At 40.4% G+C, this 16,668-nt stretch overlaps 3 protein-coding genes and 1 long non-coding RNA gene across 13 annotated transcripts; 3 read left to right on the forward strand and 1 right to left on the reverse strand.

Annotated features, from left to right (window-relative positions):
- Positions 1–1,862: 1,862 nt before the first annotated feature.
- On the forward strand, positions 1,863–9,144 carry LOC116202297 (protein MEI2-like 5). Of its 8 annotated transcripts, none has more exons than XM_031533804.1 (13): positions 1,863–2,319; positions 3,769–3,907; positions 4,165–4,577; positions 5,040–5,252; positions 5,355–5,471; positions 5,567–5,718; positions 5,875–5,969; positions 6,070–6,252; positions 6,549–7,221; positions 7,504–7,588; positions 7,674–7,742; positions 8,092–8,271; positions 8,572–9,144. In XM_031533804.1, the coding sequence occupies exons 2-13, from the start codon at positions 3,790–3,792 to the stop codon at positions 8,698–8,700; spliced, it is 2,427 nt and encodes an 808-aa protein (XP_031389664.1). In that variant the 5' UTR covers positions 1,863–2,319; positions 3,769–3,789; the 3' UTR covers positions 8,701–9,144. The 8 variants fall into 8 exon arrangements, with proteins under 8 accessions (XP_031389664.1, XP_031389669.1, XP_031389665.1 ...); XM_031533809.1 differs by having other exon boundaries at positions 1,872–2,319; positions 5,094–5,252; XM_031533805.1 differs by having other exon boundaries at positions 2,314–2,447.
- Positions 9,145–10,638: 1,494 nt separating this feature from the next.
- Positions 10,639–13,468, forward strand: LOC116203490 (cold-regulated 413 inner membrane protein 2, chloroplastic-like). Its single transcript, XM_031535237.1, has 6 exons — positions 10,639–11,002; positions 11,116–11,244; positions 12,120–12,215; positions 12,323–12,387; positions 12,913–12,982; positions 13,069–13,468. Exons 1-6 carry the CDS (start codon positions 10,836–10,838, stop codon positions 13,229–13,231), a joined length of 690 nt encoding a protein of 229 aa, XP_031391097.1. The 5' UTR covers positions 10,639–10,835; the 3' UTR covers positions 13,232–13,468.
- A 207-nt stretch (positions 13,469–13,675) lies between these two features.
- Positions 13,676–15,732, reverse strand: LOC116203489 (PLASMODESMATA CALLOSE-BINDING PROTEIN 4-like). Of its 2 annotated transcripts, XM_031535236.1 has the most exons (4): positions 15,596–15,732; positions 14,515–15,066; positions 14,342–14,372; positions 13,676–14,259 (listed from the first exon to the last, which is right to left on the reverse strand). In XM_031535236.1, exons 1-4 carry the CDS (start codon positions 15,654–15,656, stop codon positions 14,028–14,030), a joined length of 876 nt encoding a protein of 291 aa, XP_031391096.1. In that variant the 5' UTR covers positions 15,657–15,732; the 3' UTR covers positions 13,676–14,027. The 2 variants fall into 2 exon arrangements, with proteins under 2 accessions (XP_031391096.1, XP_031391095.1); XM_031535235.1 differs by lacking the exon at positions 15,596–15,732 and having other exon boundaries at positions 14,515–15,556.
- Positions 14,003–16,381, forward strand: LOC116203491. Of its 2 annotated transcripts, XR_004156261.1 has the most exons (4): positions 14,003–14,140; positions 15,040–15,204; positions 15,592–15,838; positions 15,936–16,381. It is a non-coding gene; the product is annotated as an uncharacterized LOC116203491 (long non-coding RNA). The 2 variants fall into 2 exon arrangements; XR_004156260.1 differs by having other exon boundaries at positions 15,592–16,381.
- Positions 16,382–16,668: the final 287 nt, after the last annotated feature.

The raw sequence follows: 16,668 nt of genomic DNA on the forward strand, positions 1-16,668 counted from the left end.
AGTCTGTACAAGAACATAATTGCCAACTACTATTATTGATTTATTTAAGTTATTTATAAAAGATTAAAATGATGAGGATATTACATAACTTATATTTTACCATATCACATCGTCCGCATTATCACTTAACGGATAATTTAAGGCAACCGTTACACTAGTTAAAAACATAATTATTTTTAAAGAACGTGCCTAAATTAAAAAAATCTTTCAATTTTTGACTATATATAAAAAAGAAAGTAAAGTATATGTTTTTTTTTTAAATTAACCCTTTGAAATAAGACACACGTATCACCAATCTGTTTTTGTTCACACATAATTTTTAATTATTTTTTGCTTATTTAACACACTTGTACATATCTACTAATTTAGCACTTTAAATATATATATTTTTTAACTCTAAAAATAACAATATCTCATCTCAAGCTCACAGTTGAGCAAACATATATCTCATCTCAATCTTCATTCCAAGGCAAAATGCCAAGATAAAGTCGTGTATGTACAGTGAAGTCAATCGCGCGGTATTCGGTCAATTATTGAAGGCACCTGATGCAGACTTTTTTTTTTTTTTTTTTTTCAGAATTTGGCATTTCCTTGAAACTTCAACCATTAATAGTGGGCTCTAGCATAACAATGCACATGGTTATTACATTCCAAAAAAGCCCAAAACCTTTTTCCAATTTTCTCATTGACCATGAATGGTATTCGATAAGATAATATGAGAGTACGTATGTTAATTTCGAAACTCTATGAGACGATCACATTAGTGAGGTGGGGAGCCTTAAGGTTCTTTCGATAAGGAGTTGAAGAATGATTCAAAATGCTTATGTGAAGAGCTTTTATTGAGAAAAATCATACTATATTGGAAAAAAATGACAGTTTCGGTCCTCAATCTTTAGTTTTTTTGTCATTTTGATTCTAAATCTTTAATTTTTTACCATTTGTATTCTTAATCTTTCACTTTTTGCCACTTTAGTCCTACTGTTATTTTTTCCGTCAATGGAAGCTGATGTGGATTTTTACTTCGATTTTAATACTTTTTAAATAAAAAAATCGGGAGGGAACATTGTTCCGACTAGAAGGAATAGCTAGGAGGGGGGGGGGGGGGGGGGGGGGGGGGGGGGGGCATTGGCCGGTGCCCTCTAAGGACATTGGTGACCTCAGAGGTAGGTTGGGGGATGCCAGTCGACGCCCCTAGAGTCATAATCGACTGAGATCTCAAATTTCAGCTCTAGGGGCATCAACAGGCAACCCCGACCACTCCTTCCCTCACCAGCACTTTCCTTTACGTCCGCTTCTTTTTTTAATTTTTGAAAGTTTTTAATTTTGTTTTGGAAATATTTTTTTTCAAATCAATTTTTGAAAGGGATGCGACATGTTGACCATTATGTTGTATATACAGTAACAAACCTGCGCAACAAAATTTACCTCTTCAGGAAAAAAAAAAGAAGAAGAACAGGAGACATGCCAAGTTGAAACTAGTAATTTGTTTCTGGGAAGGGTAATTAATGTTGAAATCTTCAAAAAGACAGGCGAGCTTTTATAATAGTGCAGGGAGTAGTTTGAATTGAAATCTGGCCCAGATACACTTTAAATTAATGAAATTAAATGTTTACCCTAATTAACCCAATCATTATTTAACATTAGAAATCAACCCTTTCCGGTGTGAAAGATTCATTCATTACCAACAAAGAAACAGGAAAAGAAAAGCAACCGAATTTATCCAAAGACCAACCCTTTCTCTGTTCGTCATCGCCCCATGAAATCCTTAAATAAATACGATAAATATTTTGACAGCAACTTATGATGTATTTTGTTTCTCGTGCTCTGTCTTTCCTCTCCGCCGATGAATTGGCAGAGAAAAAAATTTAAAAAAAGAGAGAGGAGAAAATCAGTGTTTTTGGATTGCAAGCTTCATTCCATTGCAGTTAATCCACCATTAGAAGCAGCCTCTGCTTTGCTTCTCTCTCTCTCTCGCAATCAATCATTCTCTGCTCTTTTTTGCTCTTCTGGTCCAATCGCAACCCCCTTTCCCTTTGTCCACACTCCCTCCCTCTCTTCATTGCAGAGACTTTCTTCTTCTTCTTCGGTCTTCACCTCTCTCTCTCTCTCTCTAAAGGGAAGGTTTTGCAGGAGCTGCTGGCAGTATTCTGAATTTCGAGTGTCGGGCAGGAACTGCTCTCGAGGGAGAGTGACTGTTTGACGTTTTTGGGCAAACCCCACAATCTAATTTGCCCGAAACAAGAAAAGGGAAACCCCCAAAACCACAAAGTTCTCTCCTTTCACGTCTCCAACTCTTCTCTTCTGTTGATCGTGCAGCGGGTTAGTAGATGATTGATTACTTTATAAATTCACATACATGTGTGCTCTGTTTTTGAGTTCTCAACTGACACCTGGGTTCTCTTCCTCTGACTCTGTCCCTCCTCCTGTGTGCAATAGCAACAGTAGCAGTAATTCTCCCCTCTCCCTCCTCTCTCAATCTCTCTCTCACATGGAGTAACAGATTCCTCAGCCCCCATCTGTTTTCTGGATATTATGTAGGCTTACTGGGTGCACTACGTGCCAGTTTTTTTGACAGTTTTTTTACACGTGACAACCCTTTATGGCCCCGAACATCTAATAATTGGCTCTCTTTGGGATGATTTTTTCTGTAATGTCTGCGGTACTGTTGGTGGCTCTTTGACTGTTAGGCTCTTGAGTCTTGAGTGTTACGCAGGGGCTGCGGTTTTTCTGTTCATTTGAGGAAAGTTTTGTCCTTTGCTCAGATTGTTAAGCTTCTCGTGATAGGGATTGGGGTTTGATTCAGGAAGTGTCTGTGTCGGTCAGACTTACAAATTTGGGGTTCCTTTTTGGCTTGTTTTTGGTGTGGTATTTTGTCATTCTGGAGCTCTGAGGCCCGTCTTTATTGTTCTAGTTATGATCTTGTTAAAGATTGAAACTTTTTTGTCGGAGTATTATCTCTGTTCAGTTAATCGTGGATCGTTGTTCATCAGTTCTTTTGTCTGTTGAAAGATGGTCAAGATTTTACTGAAATCGTTTGTGTTTCAAGAAGAAGAGCTAATTGGCTGATCAAGATTATTGTTCTAGTTATGATCTTGTTAAAGATTGTAACTTTTTTGTCGGAGTTTTATCTTTGTTCAGTTAATCGGAGTTTCATCAATTCTTGTGTTTGTCGAAAGATAGTCAAGATTTTACTGAAATCGTACATGGTTCAAGAATTAGAGCTAATTAGCTGATCAAGATCCTTCGTGTTGTGATTTGCCCACTTATGTAAACTTCCAGTTGTTTGACGTGTTTGGCAATGCTTTGACAATTCGATAATTTGAGCTTTTGACTGTTTGATGTGATTGCATTATTTGGTTCATCTTTCTGAAGATCTTAGATGATCATGCTTTAAGAAATGAAGCTGCTGTTTGTTTGATTTAATTCCGTTACCTTGCTTCTTCAGCAGGGTAGCTAGTTGTAATATTTTAGTTGTTCGGAATGAGCTACCATTTCATGTGCTTAATCTCAAATTCCTCCCTAAACAAAGTGCAGACTTTCCTGTTTTTGATTTTCCTTCTGGTAAATCTTGTTGCACCAGTACTCTTTATGAGAATGACTGAATGAAGCTGTTGAACAATTTCTTTCTGCTCAGCTTAAATTACTATCACTGTATGTGAATGTTTGAACAAGTTTTCGCAGATGCTGGTTGGCCTTTTCTAGCTTTATAAATATTTCCAAGTCTAGCATTATAACTGATCCTATTACATGTCCATCTTGGAATTTTAGGTCCTTCAAAGAGCTCTGCTGATGAACATTCCCAAAGAAGATATGGGTAGTGACCCTTGGAGGGCATTCTCCAAGTCTAAATCTTCACGGGACACTACTCTCTTCTCAAGCTCACTGCCTGTTCTTCCCCATGAAAAGCGTGAGCCTCACACCCTTTCAGTTTATCCTGGCATCAATAGTTGTGGAATGCATATTTCGCAGAACATATTGGTTCCTGTAGTTCTGCTGAAAGACACGGTTTTCACTAAAGCAAACAGTGTGTGTAATTCTCACTCTCCACTGTGCCAAATTGTGGCCCATGTATTTCCTGGTAATCCTTATGTAGCAGGGCATAATGCATCGTGAAAATTTTCTTGACAAAGTAATGTATTATAACTTGCTGATGTTTGAATGCAGTTAACTTGGATGAGAACGAAAATGGTTCTCCGTCTATTGATGAGGGAACCGGTTCATTTGAAGATGCTGATTCTCATGCACTGTATGGCTTACTCCCTGATGATGAGAACGAGCTTTTAGCTGGAATAATGGAAGATTTTGACCTGAGTGGCCTGCCTAGTTCATTAGAGAACTTGGAAGATGATGATATTTTTGGAGGGATCGAACTGGAGATGGACCCTCAAGAAAACCTTGCTCAGAATATCTCGAAGATGAGTTTGTCAGGGAATTCTTCCGTGCCTCAATATGGGTTCTCGAATGGTACAGGAACTGTTAGCGGAGAGCACCCTTATGGTGAGCATCCTTCTAGAACGCTGTTTGTCCGGAACATCAATAGCAATGTCGAAGATTCAGAACTAAGATCTCTCTTCGAGGTATAACAGAATTTCAGCCCCCAAACATGTGTACATTTAGTTTGATGCTGTATCATATTCTGGTGCCTCTCTTGGATGAGATAGGACAGCCAAAATTGGAGCACAATATTGAAAGTTACATTTGGTATGATATAATACAAAAGGGAGTTGAATGAAAATGCAATACAAAATTTGCTCAGTGTTTCAGGCAATTTCAATCCTTTAAGAACCATTGCTTTGTATTAAACTTGAGTGGGAGATGTGTCGTTGAAAGAAACATGGGTTGGTCTCTACTCAGAAGAAGTAAACTGTCTCAATGTTTTGTTTTGTCCTCCTGTTTTGTTTGGTTATAAATCATATCCTGAAGTTCAACTGAAACATCTTATGTCTCTGTTTTCCACATACATGGGGAAAATGTGAATTGACTAATGATGCCTGCCATTAGCATAAAATTCGTATTACCTAGGTCCCGTCATTATGTAGATAGCAAGGAGATTAATTTGGCTCGGCAGATTAAATTTTGGTCTGTTGGTACAGCAATATGGTGATATTAGGACCATGTACACTGCCTGTAAGCACAGAGGGTTCGTAATGATATCTTACTATGATATCCGTGGTGCTCGAACTGCAATGAGGGCCTTACAGAATAAGCCCCTACGAAGGAGGAAGCTTGACATCCACTTCTCAATCCCAAAGGTTCGCCTAAATGAGAAATCTTCATTTTGCTATAAATCCATCCTTCTTCCTCATTGTATTTTTTATGAGCTCTTCTCTCATTATGTTTCCCTTTCGTTTTAGGAAAATCCAACGGACAAGGACATCAACCAAGGGACCTTGGTTGTGTTCAACTTGGACCTGTCAGTTTCAAACGAACAGCTACTTAAGATATTTGGTTGTTATGGTGAGGTTAAAGAGGTGAGAGATCTTTTAGCATTTAGTAGCTAGTAGCCTCTTTATGCTGTTTCCTTATATTCATTTAACATCTTTTTTTTGATGACATATAAAATCAGATAAGGGAAACCCCTCAGAAGAGGCACCACAAGTTCATCGAGTATTATGATGTTAGGCATGCAGAAGCTGCCCTTAAGTCTCTTAACGGGTGTGATATTGCTGGTAAAAGGATAAAGCTTGAACCCAGTCGCCCTGGTGGGGCCCGTAGAAGGTGCGTTTCTACACTCTCCACTTCTGTTACTTTCTGTGTGACATCGGGTTTGAAGCAGTCTGCTTCAGAACGTCTGATATTCTGAATATTTGTTTGTATCCAAATCATGACGAGTTAAAGTGGGAGATTGAAGGTTATTTGTTTTGCATGTTTCAGTTTGATGTTTCAGCTGAACCAAGATCTCGAACAAGATGACTCCCGGAGTTTCCGGCCTCATCAAGTGGGCTCGCCGATTACCAGCTCTCCTCCTGGTAAAAGTTCTGCATGTAATTAATTGTCTAAGTTTTCAATTCCATTCAGCCTTCTAGTTTCCCTTTCAAGTGAAGTTTATTTTTGTGGTTCCCCTTTTAGGTAATTGGATGCAGCTCAGCAGCCCGATGGAGCATAGACCTATGATGAATATTGGCCAAATTTCTGATTTCAAGGGTAACGGACCTTCTTATAACGGCCATATACCTGGTTTGGCTTCGATTTTGCATCCTCAAATGTCTAGCTCCCTTAAGATTGCTCCTATCGGCAAGAAACAGGGGATTGGTAATGTTACTTTATTGTGTCTTATTTTTGCCCAAATCACAAAATGGAGACAACTATTGTGCTCTGCTTGATTTGCAGAGTTAGGATAGTCGTAGTTGTTTCTGTTTTTCTGTCCTTGCAAAACTAAGAGAAAAAGAGGAGTTCGTAGTTGTTTATATTTTGTATTACGTGTTGAATCACAAAACGCCCAGTTTTTTTTCCCCCATTTTTCAAGATGAGATACTTCAAAAACTGGAAAACACGGATATGGAAATAACGAAGATGTTCATGAGATAACTGTTCAATACACTTGGCAGGTAATAATGGATTTCAGCATGCTCATTCACTCCCTGTACCGAAGCTTAGCGAACATTTTGGATCAGTATCTTCAACCGGCCTTTCAACATCAAATGGATCATTGGAAACTTTATCTGGGCCCCAGTTTCTATGGGGAGGTTCGAAACCGTACTTTGAGAGCCCTGCTTCTTCCTCCCCCTGGGCAACACCACCCATGAGGCACCAGTTCATGCATGAAGAAAAGGCCCCTAATGCTTCTTTATCAGGGCAGTTGGGTCCATTCCTCAGCTCGTCGTCTCATCATGTGGGCTCTGCCCCACCAGGTTACCCTCTGCAGAGGCAGTTCAGTTCCTTCCCAGAGTCTCCCGAGGCCTCCTTTATGAGGCCGCCTCCCTTTCAGATGAACCTTAACTCACGAGGTGCTCCGGGGAGTTTGTTCGAAAACAGGCTGACGAATTTCCCGGTGATTTCTCCACCAGGACTTAGTCCTGTGTTCATGGGGGGTGTTGGGCCCTACCCGCCATTTGGAACCAATGGGATGGATGGGTTGGATGAGCACATAAGGGCTCATAGGAATGAGAGTGGTAGGATTGAGGTGGACAGCATCAGGAAGCAGTTTCAGCTCGACTTGAGTAAGATTATCAGCGGTGAAGATACTCGAACGACCTTAATGATAAAAAACATTCCGAACAAGTACGACTCAGCTCCTTATCTCTTTCATTTGCTCAAGAAAAGTTCTGGCTTGAACCTCTTCCAAAAAGATTGCTTGAGGTCAGACCTGCTACAATGGTTTGTTGCTGCAGGTCTGGTAAAATCATAAGAGGCTTCTAGCAATTAGAAATTGTGATTGAACTGGTCTAAAGGAATCTCATTGGGTCTTTCTCAAATTCTCATTTTGTCGCGATGAATTGATTCCGAAAGTTATCTTTATGAACTTATATTCAGCTTTTGAATGCTATATCTGTTTTTGAGCAGGTACACTTCGAAAATGCTGCTAGCTTCCATTGATGAGAATCATCAGGGAACTTACGATTTCCTCTACTTGCCAATCGATTTTAAGGTAATTGGACACTTATTAACTAGGGAGTTCATGCTCTGCTTGAATCAATTGCAACTGATCAACCGTCTTCTGATTATTGGTTCAGAACAAGTGCAACGTGGGCTATGCTTTCATCAACATGAAGTCTCCTGCACACATAATTCCATTCTACGAGGTTTTGCTTTCTATCTTTGTTTTAAGTTTCTTTTTCAGTAGATCGGCTTTTGCCACTATAACCTTCCCGACCGCAATGTCTTTTTTTTATAGGAATTTCGCCTCAACCTAAGAAATTGTATTGATACTAGGTATCAAAAAACATAAAAAAGTAATAAATAGAAATGAATAAAGAAAGAGTGGGTTCCATCGTTTCTATGGTTACGTCTTAAACGGTGAGGTCCTACTTATACACCAGAGCCCCTTCATTTAATCAGTGCTATCGGTACTTGTACAGTTAACATTTAAGGTGCCCAATTATTACTTAAGTTCTGAGACGTCACCCGTAACTACTCTTTTAATTTATACAGCACTTCAATGGGAAGAGGTGGGAGAAGTTTAACAGCGAGAAAGTCGCTTCCTTGGCATACGCTAGAATTCAGGGGAAGGCAGCCCTTGTTGCCCACTTTCAGAATTCAAGCTTGATGAATGAAGATAAACGGTGCCGCCCAATTCTTTTTCAATCAGAGGGTCCTGAAGCTATAGATCAGGTATTAAATTGTTCATCCATACACAATGAATATTAAGCTAACATTATTCTAATTTAAGATCTTGTTGAAAATTTTCATTATACCAGTAGTTCCTCCAAAAGAATTGTCCTGGGACTTTATTATGTGGTTGGGGGGGGGGTCTGCATGAAGCTAAGCAGTCCCATGTAAAATTATTCTCAAATTCATAGCTTAAGACTGATCGCTTGGCTTAGGCACCGAATGTTTCAACTAAAAGATTTCTCTAGTCTAGATTGTCCAGCTGCTAACGTTTCAGTCGGTGATCTGATCTTTGTCGTACAGGACATATTCGTTTCCAGTGCAAATGTTCAGATTCACTGGCCAATCAAGTCAGAGCCTAGTGACCCTCCTGCGAATTTAGCAGGTGAGAAGCCTGATAAGATCTCAACGGGACTCAATTTCCCCCGCTAGCCCAATAACGCTGACTCGGGATTCCTAGCTCCGGGGGGGAAGACGAATGGTCGTAGGTGGAATTTTTGTACAGTGGCTTGTGGTTTTACTAGATAGTCAGGTCGGACCGTATTAATAGAGCTCGGAACTGAGCAGAAGCAGCTGCCGATTTTGCTGGTGCTGTTCTAGGGGAAAAGTTGCCCCTATTTTGTGCAGTTTTTCCTCACTTTTTCTAGCTCAAAAAGAGTTATAATGCCCTCATCTCTTTTATGGTGATCTGGGGATGTAACATTATAATCTGCAAAGATGTATAGCCGTAGTGAGGGGGGAAGGAAGAAAGAACGGAGAAGGTCCTCTTTTGATTTTTTGTTAAGAATTTTCAGTTTCTTTTGGTGGGTCTTTTATTTGTTGAAGGTCTTCTTGGAACAATACATTTGAACGGTTTCATGTTTTGAACTTCCTGCATCTCGTCCGTACTCGATGATTATGCATTCCACGGGTTGCGCTTCACGACAAGCTTTATGGCTCGATTCGTTGTTTGCGATTCACGACAAGCTTTATGGCTCGGTTTGTTGTTTGCGATACATATAAAATCTCATCTTGACTTATCTCGAAAAGAAAGGAAAGTGTTGAACAAGTTTTAAAATTCAGCCACGGAATCTTAGAGTGTGTTTGGTTTCAGAGTTAAAAATAATTTTAATTTTGTTTTTTATTTTGATTGTGGAAAAGGACAAATGAGATGATATTATAAATTTGATTTGAGAAATGTGTGTTTTTGTTGTGTAGTGGGTAGAGTTAAAATTAAAATCATGATTTTAAAATTAAATTCTCAATCTAAATGCAGCCTTAGAATTTCCCATAGATATACATAATTTCGTTCCAACCGGAATTTGAGCCTACTTGATTATTAGTCATTGCATCGTTTCGATTCAACTCTTTATCTTGAGATTGATGCAATATAATAATTCATCGTCTCCCCAGAAATATTGAGAGGTATTAGAATGGCAAATGCCTATATAATCCAGCTGGGTTTGCTATCCGACATATTATATTATAACACGAGCAAAGTGCTTCATCGCACCTCTAAAATCGAAGAAAAGAAGGATAAATAAGAATTTTTACGTAGGATAACAAGTGTTAATGAGATTTTTATAATTTCTTACTATAAAAAAGAGACGATATATTTTCCAAAAGGATTACCAAGTTCCCGACCGAAGCCCTTGCCAAGCCACTGCTGCCAGCCAAGGCCACCCTCCAGCCAGCCACAACCACCACCCTCCATCGGCAGTCATTATAAGCTTTGCCAGGTCAGTCGACCATAATTGAGCCCCGTTTTTCATGTCGTCTATCGGGTCGAGGCTGACGCTCGAATCATGTGCCAATAATGGCATATACAGCATGTTACAACATCTCGAGACTTTTCGCTAGGCCAAGCCCGACCCTCAACATGCTGTGGGTGGATCAGTGCATACGTGTGTGACCCAGTCGGTCAGAAAGGCGAGGGTACAATTGAAAATACGCCATAAGATTGGAGATGGTTTTATAAAATTTTTATTTTTTTGTCCGGGAAAATTGGAATATAAAGTTTAAGGGGCGAAATTTCCGGAATAAATTTTGGTGTGGGAAAATTTTTTGATAGATCCAAGGATGCGGTCCCACAGATTCATGGAATCATCGACAAGACAAGAAAATTGGTCGCATTAACCATTATGCCATCGGAGCGTGTCCTCCCCTCAAGCTCCCAACTGTAAACTCGGAAATAGAAAGAATTTCGACTGATTCAGATCGAGTCAAGTCAGCCCATTAAAGTGAAGTTTTCGGATTTGATTTTCTCCATCCATAGGCTCGGCTCAAGGTTTTAGTTGAAAGTCAAGTCAACCCATTAAGATAAAGCTTTTTTAGCTTTAATTTTCTCTATTCATAGACTCGAGACTCGAGATTTTAGTTGAGTGACAAGTGTCGGGCCAACCAATTCAAGTGCCTTTCCACTAATAATTTCGTTATTTTATATGTCTCAGCTCGAGTGAGCTGACACAGTGAAGCGGAACGTCCAGTTGGTTCTCTGCCGGATCGATCGATCGATCATTCTCGAATTCCGCAGGCGAAAGGAAAAAAAAGGGGCGAGCGCGAAGCCAGCTCGGTAGAAGAAGACGACCATGGCCGCCACCACTCTCACTCTGTCATCCCCGAACGCGCTCTTCCCCTCCAAGGCGGTTGCCAGAAGCAAGGCGCCCGCTCTCTCTCTGCGGCCATCGCCGTCTCACGGATTCAGTAGCTTGAGCTTCAGCCGCAGCTCATCGTCCTTCAGTTTCAATCCTCTCAGGTGCGTTGGATCGTCCGAGCCTCGGCGGAGTGAAGTGACGGTTTTCGCAGTTATATTATATGTACGCGGCGAGCTGGATGAGTCTGATCGGAATTGTTCTCGTCTGCCTGTAGGGTTTCGATTGAGCAGAAGGGAATGGCGATGAAGAAGAAGCCGGGCAGGGGAGGGGCTGCCGGTGCTGTTTGCTATGTGGCGGTTCTCAGTCCTCGCAATCTCCAGTGGGTCTCTGCTGCATCTACTCTGTAAGGCCTTCTCCTTTCCTCTTCATACGAGCCAACGAACAGCGTACTTCTCATCGCCATATGAGTGTATGACTGCTGGCAGCTTTGTATTGGATTTTGAGATATTTCTGATTGCAGTCTTGATGTCATCTTGCGACTGTGGTCAGCTTCAGTTGACGTTGTCAAGAAGTGAAAATTACACAATAGCCCCTAAATTATGGGCCAGGACCACTTGCCCTCAAGTTCCATTTTTTGATAATTTACTACTCAAATTTTAGTCATGAGACAATTGGGCAATGATGTCTAAGTTTGCTCTTTAAGGGTGAGTGCCTCTTTGAGGCTTATTGTTGGTGTGGCAATGGCATGGCATGAAAGGGACTGGATGTTGGAGTTCTTGGACCCCACTCAAAGCGATGGTGACCCTTGGATCATTCTAGTAATGGTCTCATGAACTGATCATGGGACTACCTCATTTTTTCAGTAATTTTTTTTTTTGTTGGAACCTAGATGATAAATTTGACTGGGATGTGGTAGAGGGGAACTGTTTTTTGAAAGCAGCTGGTTGGTTTTGATATTTTAAAAACTGGTGGGTGTTCCGAGATCCTGTTCCGGATATGTTTGGCAGCACATCTTCATTGTTCCATCCAGATTTCTTGTTATCTGGGTTGAGATGTTCAGGATCCTTGTTTTTCCTTTCCTGGCAATTTTTCGATATAAAATAGTGCTAATAACTCCAAAATGTCTTCGAGACTTGAATTTCCTCTTGTATTTTTATTGAATTTGGCCCTGAAGGATCGCAGCAGGTTTGATGCCACAGTTTTTATTGAAGACTACGTAATGGATACTGATTGAGGACTATTTCATATATTCTGATGATTGTATATGCTGCTATTCAGAGTTTTGACGCTTGCTAAGGGGACTGCCATTCAGAAATCGTTCCTTGTTCCATTTTTCGCTATACAAGCACCTACAAGTATCATCTCATGGATGAAGTGAGTTCAAAGAATTCTATTTTTTTAAAATGCTTTCTTACCAATAAATCCTTTTCATCCAGAAGCAGTTACATTCTTTTGGTTTCATTCATTTCTGTTTTTTGCAGGAGTGAATATGGTGCCTGGGCTGCATTCTTGGCACTTCTTGTCCGTCTGTTCTTGCATATTCCTGGTATATGATCTCATCTCACCACTTAAATGTGTGAATAATTTTCGTGTAAAGTCCAAGTTCTGTTTCTTCCCGTAAAAGAAATTCCTCGGTGGTTGTTTCGGGTGCCTAGTACGGGAATACTATAGTGCAGGCCTGCACCATGAATGCTCTCCAAGCTGCCAAGATACATGAAAATAACATACTCACGTGTTCTGCTGCTTTTGCTTCTGTATATGCAAATAGAATTATACTCATCTAAGTATAGTTAAACTACATCTTTTGCTTTAGTACTAATAAGAAAATAAACCTAATCTACTGGCTAACTTGAGTGGATGTCTTGTTTATAATTTATGTTTGACTTTCTTTCTTTGTAATTATACTCTTTTGAAATTATGAAATAAGTTTCATTTATTAGAACTATGCTGATGATAAATTTTGTACAGTAAACAAGCATGGTGACGGATCTCCCTCTGGTTGTTGATATAATCTATTTAGATATTTAGGAGGCTTTTAATAGTAGATATTAACTGGGTTTTCTGAATCCAGGGGAACTGGAGTTGCCATTCATGGCATTGCTACTGGTGATTGTGGCCCCTCATCAGGCTATAGGTTTAAGGTAAAACTCATTTCTTCCATGAGGTCGACTGAATTATTTGCTACTTCTTCCTGTCCTGATGTTGTGGTTATCATTGTGATTGGCAGGGGAACTAAAGAAGGTGCTATTATTGCTTTGTTGATCGCTATATATCTGGCTTTTCAGCACTTTTCGCGAACTGGGTTGCAGAAAGCCTTTGACCAAGGTTCAGTTGTGGCCACAGTAGGCATCTTTGGCATCTCAATTGCGTCCTTCTTATTCTTGATCTGAGTGTCATGTAACACATATCGTGCTGTATCACCACTTGTTGCAATACAAGTTAATTATCGAATCTTGTGGAAGTAGTAAGGTGTGAAAGTAAGTGTAAGTCGTACATATGGAGCTTTCTTTTTCCTGTTTTATTGGAGGTATATCTCGCTGCTTTGACAGAACCAATGATGCGGATATGTATATGTGCATCTTCAGTGCCTAATAATAGTATATTTTCACTTTATTGTTGTCGTTTTGGATATCTTGTGCCCAGTGTTTCCGGGAAATAATGTTCGAAAGTTCTTTTGCTGTCTAAATGATTTTATTCTTGTGGTGCAATATGCCCTGCCTTCTTTGATGAAGTAACTTTCTTCTTACCTATGCTGAGCGCTTAGTAATCTTAGTTATCTAAACAAGAATGAAAACATGTAAATTAGATAATCGAGATACGGAGACACGACTTACTCAGCTAGAAGGTTGAATGAATGCTATTATTCTGAGGGCTAATCTGTGGTAAATGTATACACTGCTTAAGTAAACTCTATCCTGGAGCCTGTCTAAATCTTATTTTGCTGATTCTGTAAAGCTAATTAACTATAATAATGTGTCCACAAAGACACCTTAAAGATTTATGTGATCATCGTTTCCCCAGGTGCTTCCTGATTATTAGTGCACCAGAGGCCTAGATAGATCATATCATATAAATTTAACAGTTCTGGCCATAGGTGGCCAAAACCCCATCCCTTCTAGTCCTCGCTTGGAGAAACACTGAATGGGCGAGAAAACGAGCACTGGCTTCTCCTTGTTCTGCATCTGTCTAGAGATAATCTGCTGCAAGAATTAGACCAGTCGTGATGAGGAGAACCAGTAAGCTACACGTAGCGTGGTTGGTTGAGCTGGGCAGTCCTGTTGGCTCTGCAACTCCAAAAGGTACCCCGGGCTCTGTTGTTGTTGGTGTCATGAAGGTTGGTGAAGGTGGTGAAGGGACACTTGGTGTTGTTGTTACTGGCGTTGGTGTAACTGGTGTAGGTGTAGCTGGTGAGCTTGTCCTGTATTACAGGCCTGTGTTAGATATCATTGCTATGTTTCGTTTTAACAAATAGCATATAGAGGTTACATTGAGATTCTTACTTGGAAGATGCAAAACGACAGCTGCCATGACCTACGGATCAAAGAAATTGAATGTCAGCGCTGAGTTTTGATTGCTATATATCAAATCATGTGGAGTAAATATATGATGATACAAGTTTTTAGGAAATATAATCAGAGCTGTACTAAGTCTTATAACGATACAAGTTTCTTACTTGGGTCGGTGTGAGATAGTTGAGCTGTTCCTCCAAAATCACAACTCGTGGGAGCTGGGTTCTTCTGGTAGTAATCATTGAAGGCATAGGAAGCATGGTCTCGCACATTATTGGGGTCATAACAGCTTCCTCCGGATTGAATTGCTGAACAGTCTGCACCTCCGTAGCCACAAGCATAGTCCAGAGCTACTTGCAACGCAGTCTCAGAAGCACTCGGGCTTGCAATACACCAAGCCCCACCTGAGGATGTAGTAGGAGTCGTGGCTGCAGCTGGGCTAGTAGGTGTTGCAAATGTGGGTGATGGCGTTGCAAATGTGGGTGATGGATTTGCAAATGTGGGTGATGGATTTGCAAATGTGGGTGACGAGGGGACTGGTGGTGGGGATGATGATGGGTTTACAATGGGAGTGGTGGTTGGTGTTGTAGGGTTAATTATCGGGACTGAGTCTCTTTGAGTGACTAATGCAGAAGATGATATTGAGATCTTGTTCTCCTGATATGGCTTGTCTATCTGTGTTGATGCAGGAGGAGGTTCCTCTGCTGCTCCCAGACCTGCAGAGCATGAGAACACAAACCAATTCTCGATGAGGCTGACCTCAGATTTCAAGATTCTCCCCATAGGAAGAGGACTGACGAAGAACTTATGAGAGACCAGAAGTCGAGTGACCACTCTGTGAGATCCATGTCCTGGTATGAGTATATTTTTGCTTTCTATCTTATCAGTTTCTATAAGGTGAAAAGCTTGATGCAACAAGTACATAGAACAAAGATTGTCCAACAATAGCAGAGGCTGGTAATCCTGCTTTTCCAGTTTTTGTGAAACCATTTCTTGGTAATGAGTTGTGTAGTTTCCTACATCCTTTGAGACGGAGATACTAATCCACGGTGATTTGCTGGTTGCTCATTGAATGAAAACCAAAAACAATGAAAACACAAAATACGCTCGAAAATTGTTAATATAGACATTTATTGGAAAACCGGAAAAAACTTTGAACTGTCGTATAGTTTTAAAATAATTTAGCTGAAATTTGAGAACGACAAGAATGCATCTGGATGAAAAAGATATCATGGTGACAGTCACCTGAACAGAAGCAAAGGCACAGGAGGGAGAAGCCAAAGGCCCGAAGAGTGATGGAATCCATGAACGGGGATTGGAACGGCTTCGGGGTGGGTATCCGGTGTCAAGTTTTTCGTTCTAAGCAGAGCAAAATGCAAGAGAAGCCGAACGTGGGTATTTAAAATGAACAGAGAAACAAAAGAAGCAAAGACGTATCAAGGGGAGAAGCACCAATGCGTGGGGGGGTTATTGAAGAGAAGAGGTCAGGTATGTTCTTTGCCTATGGGTTTTATAAACTCGAGGAATCAATGCTTTCTTCTTTCATCTGAAACTGAGTTTGAGGTTGAGGATCTGTTTGTCACAGCAGAAAGCTGGGGAATTTAAGGAAACTTGAGAAAGGAGGCATTGGATAGGTTGAAATTGCAAGCAAGTGAAGGTGCAAAAAAGGTTTGCAAGGTGGAAGGGGCAAAAAGGTAAAAAGAGGATGCTTGGGAATTTAAATCTGATCATCTGGTCTTATAATACCCATACTTGTTTCATGTTCTTGCTCTCTTGCCAGTGAGCTCAGTGAATCATATTCATCTTTCCACTTTTTTGGCTTCCCTTTCCACTGTTTCATGTTGAGTGATCCAAGGGTCAAGTGCTTTACGCGGTAGCCCGGGATAACTTTCGGTTAATCCGATGACTGGTGAGGAGATTCTTGATGGGGGGGGAACGTAAATTTACAACAACGAAATCAATCTTCAGGATCCAAATCGAGCAGGCATCTGACTGTACAATCTTCGTGGTTATGCTAAATCTTATTTGGAACGAGTTGCTATCGGGTTTGCTGTGGTTGATATAGATTCCGTCTTCCACATAAAGGGAAGATCTAATATTTCATTCAATTTCATTCCTCGTTTAGCAAAAGCAGATTCCAAGCAAGTATTCAAATGATGGTCTAGATTTCAGGTATCTTCCGATACCCACTTAATGAGGTAAGATCTGGTTTCTGCGGAGAGAGTCCTAAACTTCTTCAGATACACGTAACTGCCCATCTTCAGTAGATATATCAGATCTCAATTAACTGGTGACTAGTGATTAAAGTTTATCAATCT

This window comes from Punica granatum, chromosome 4, assembly GCF_007655135.1.
Source record: "Punica granatum isolate Tunisia-2019 chromosome 4, ASM765513v2, whole genome shotgun sequence".
Lineage (NCBI taxonomy): Eukaryota > Viridiplantae > Streptophyta > Magnoliopsida > Myrtales > Lythraceae > Punica > Punica granatum.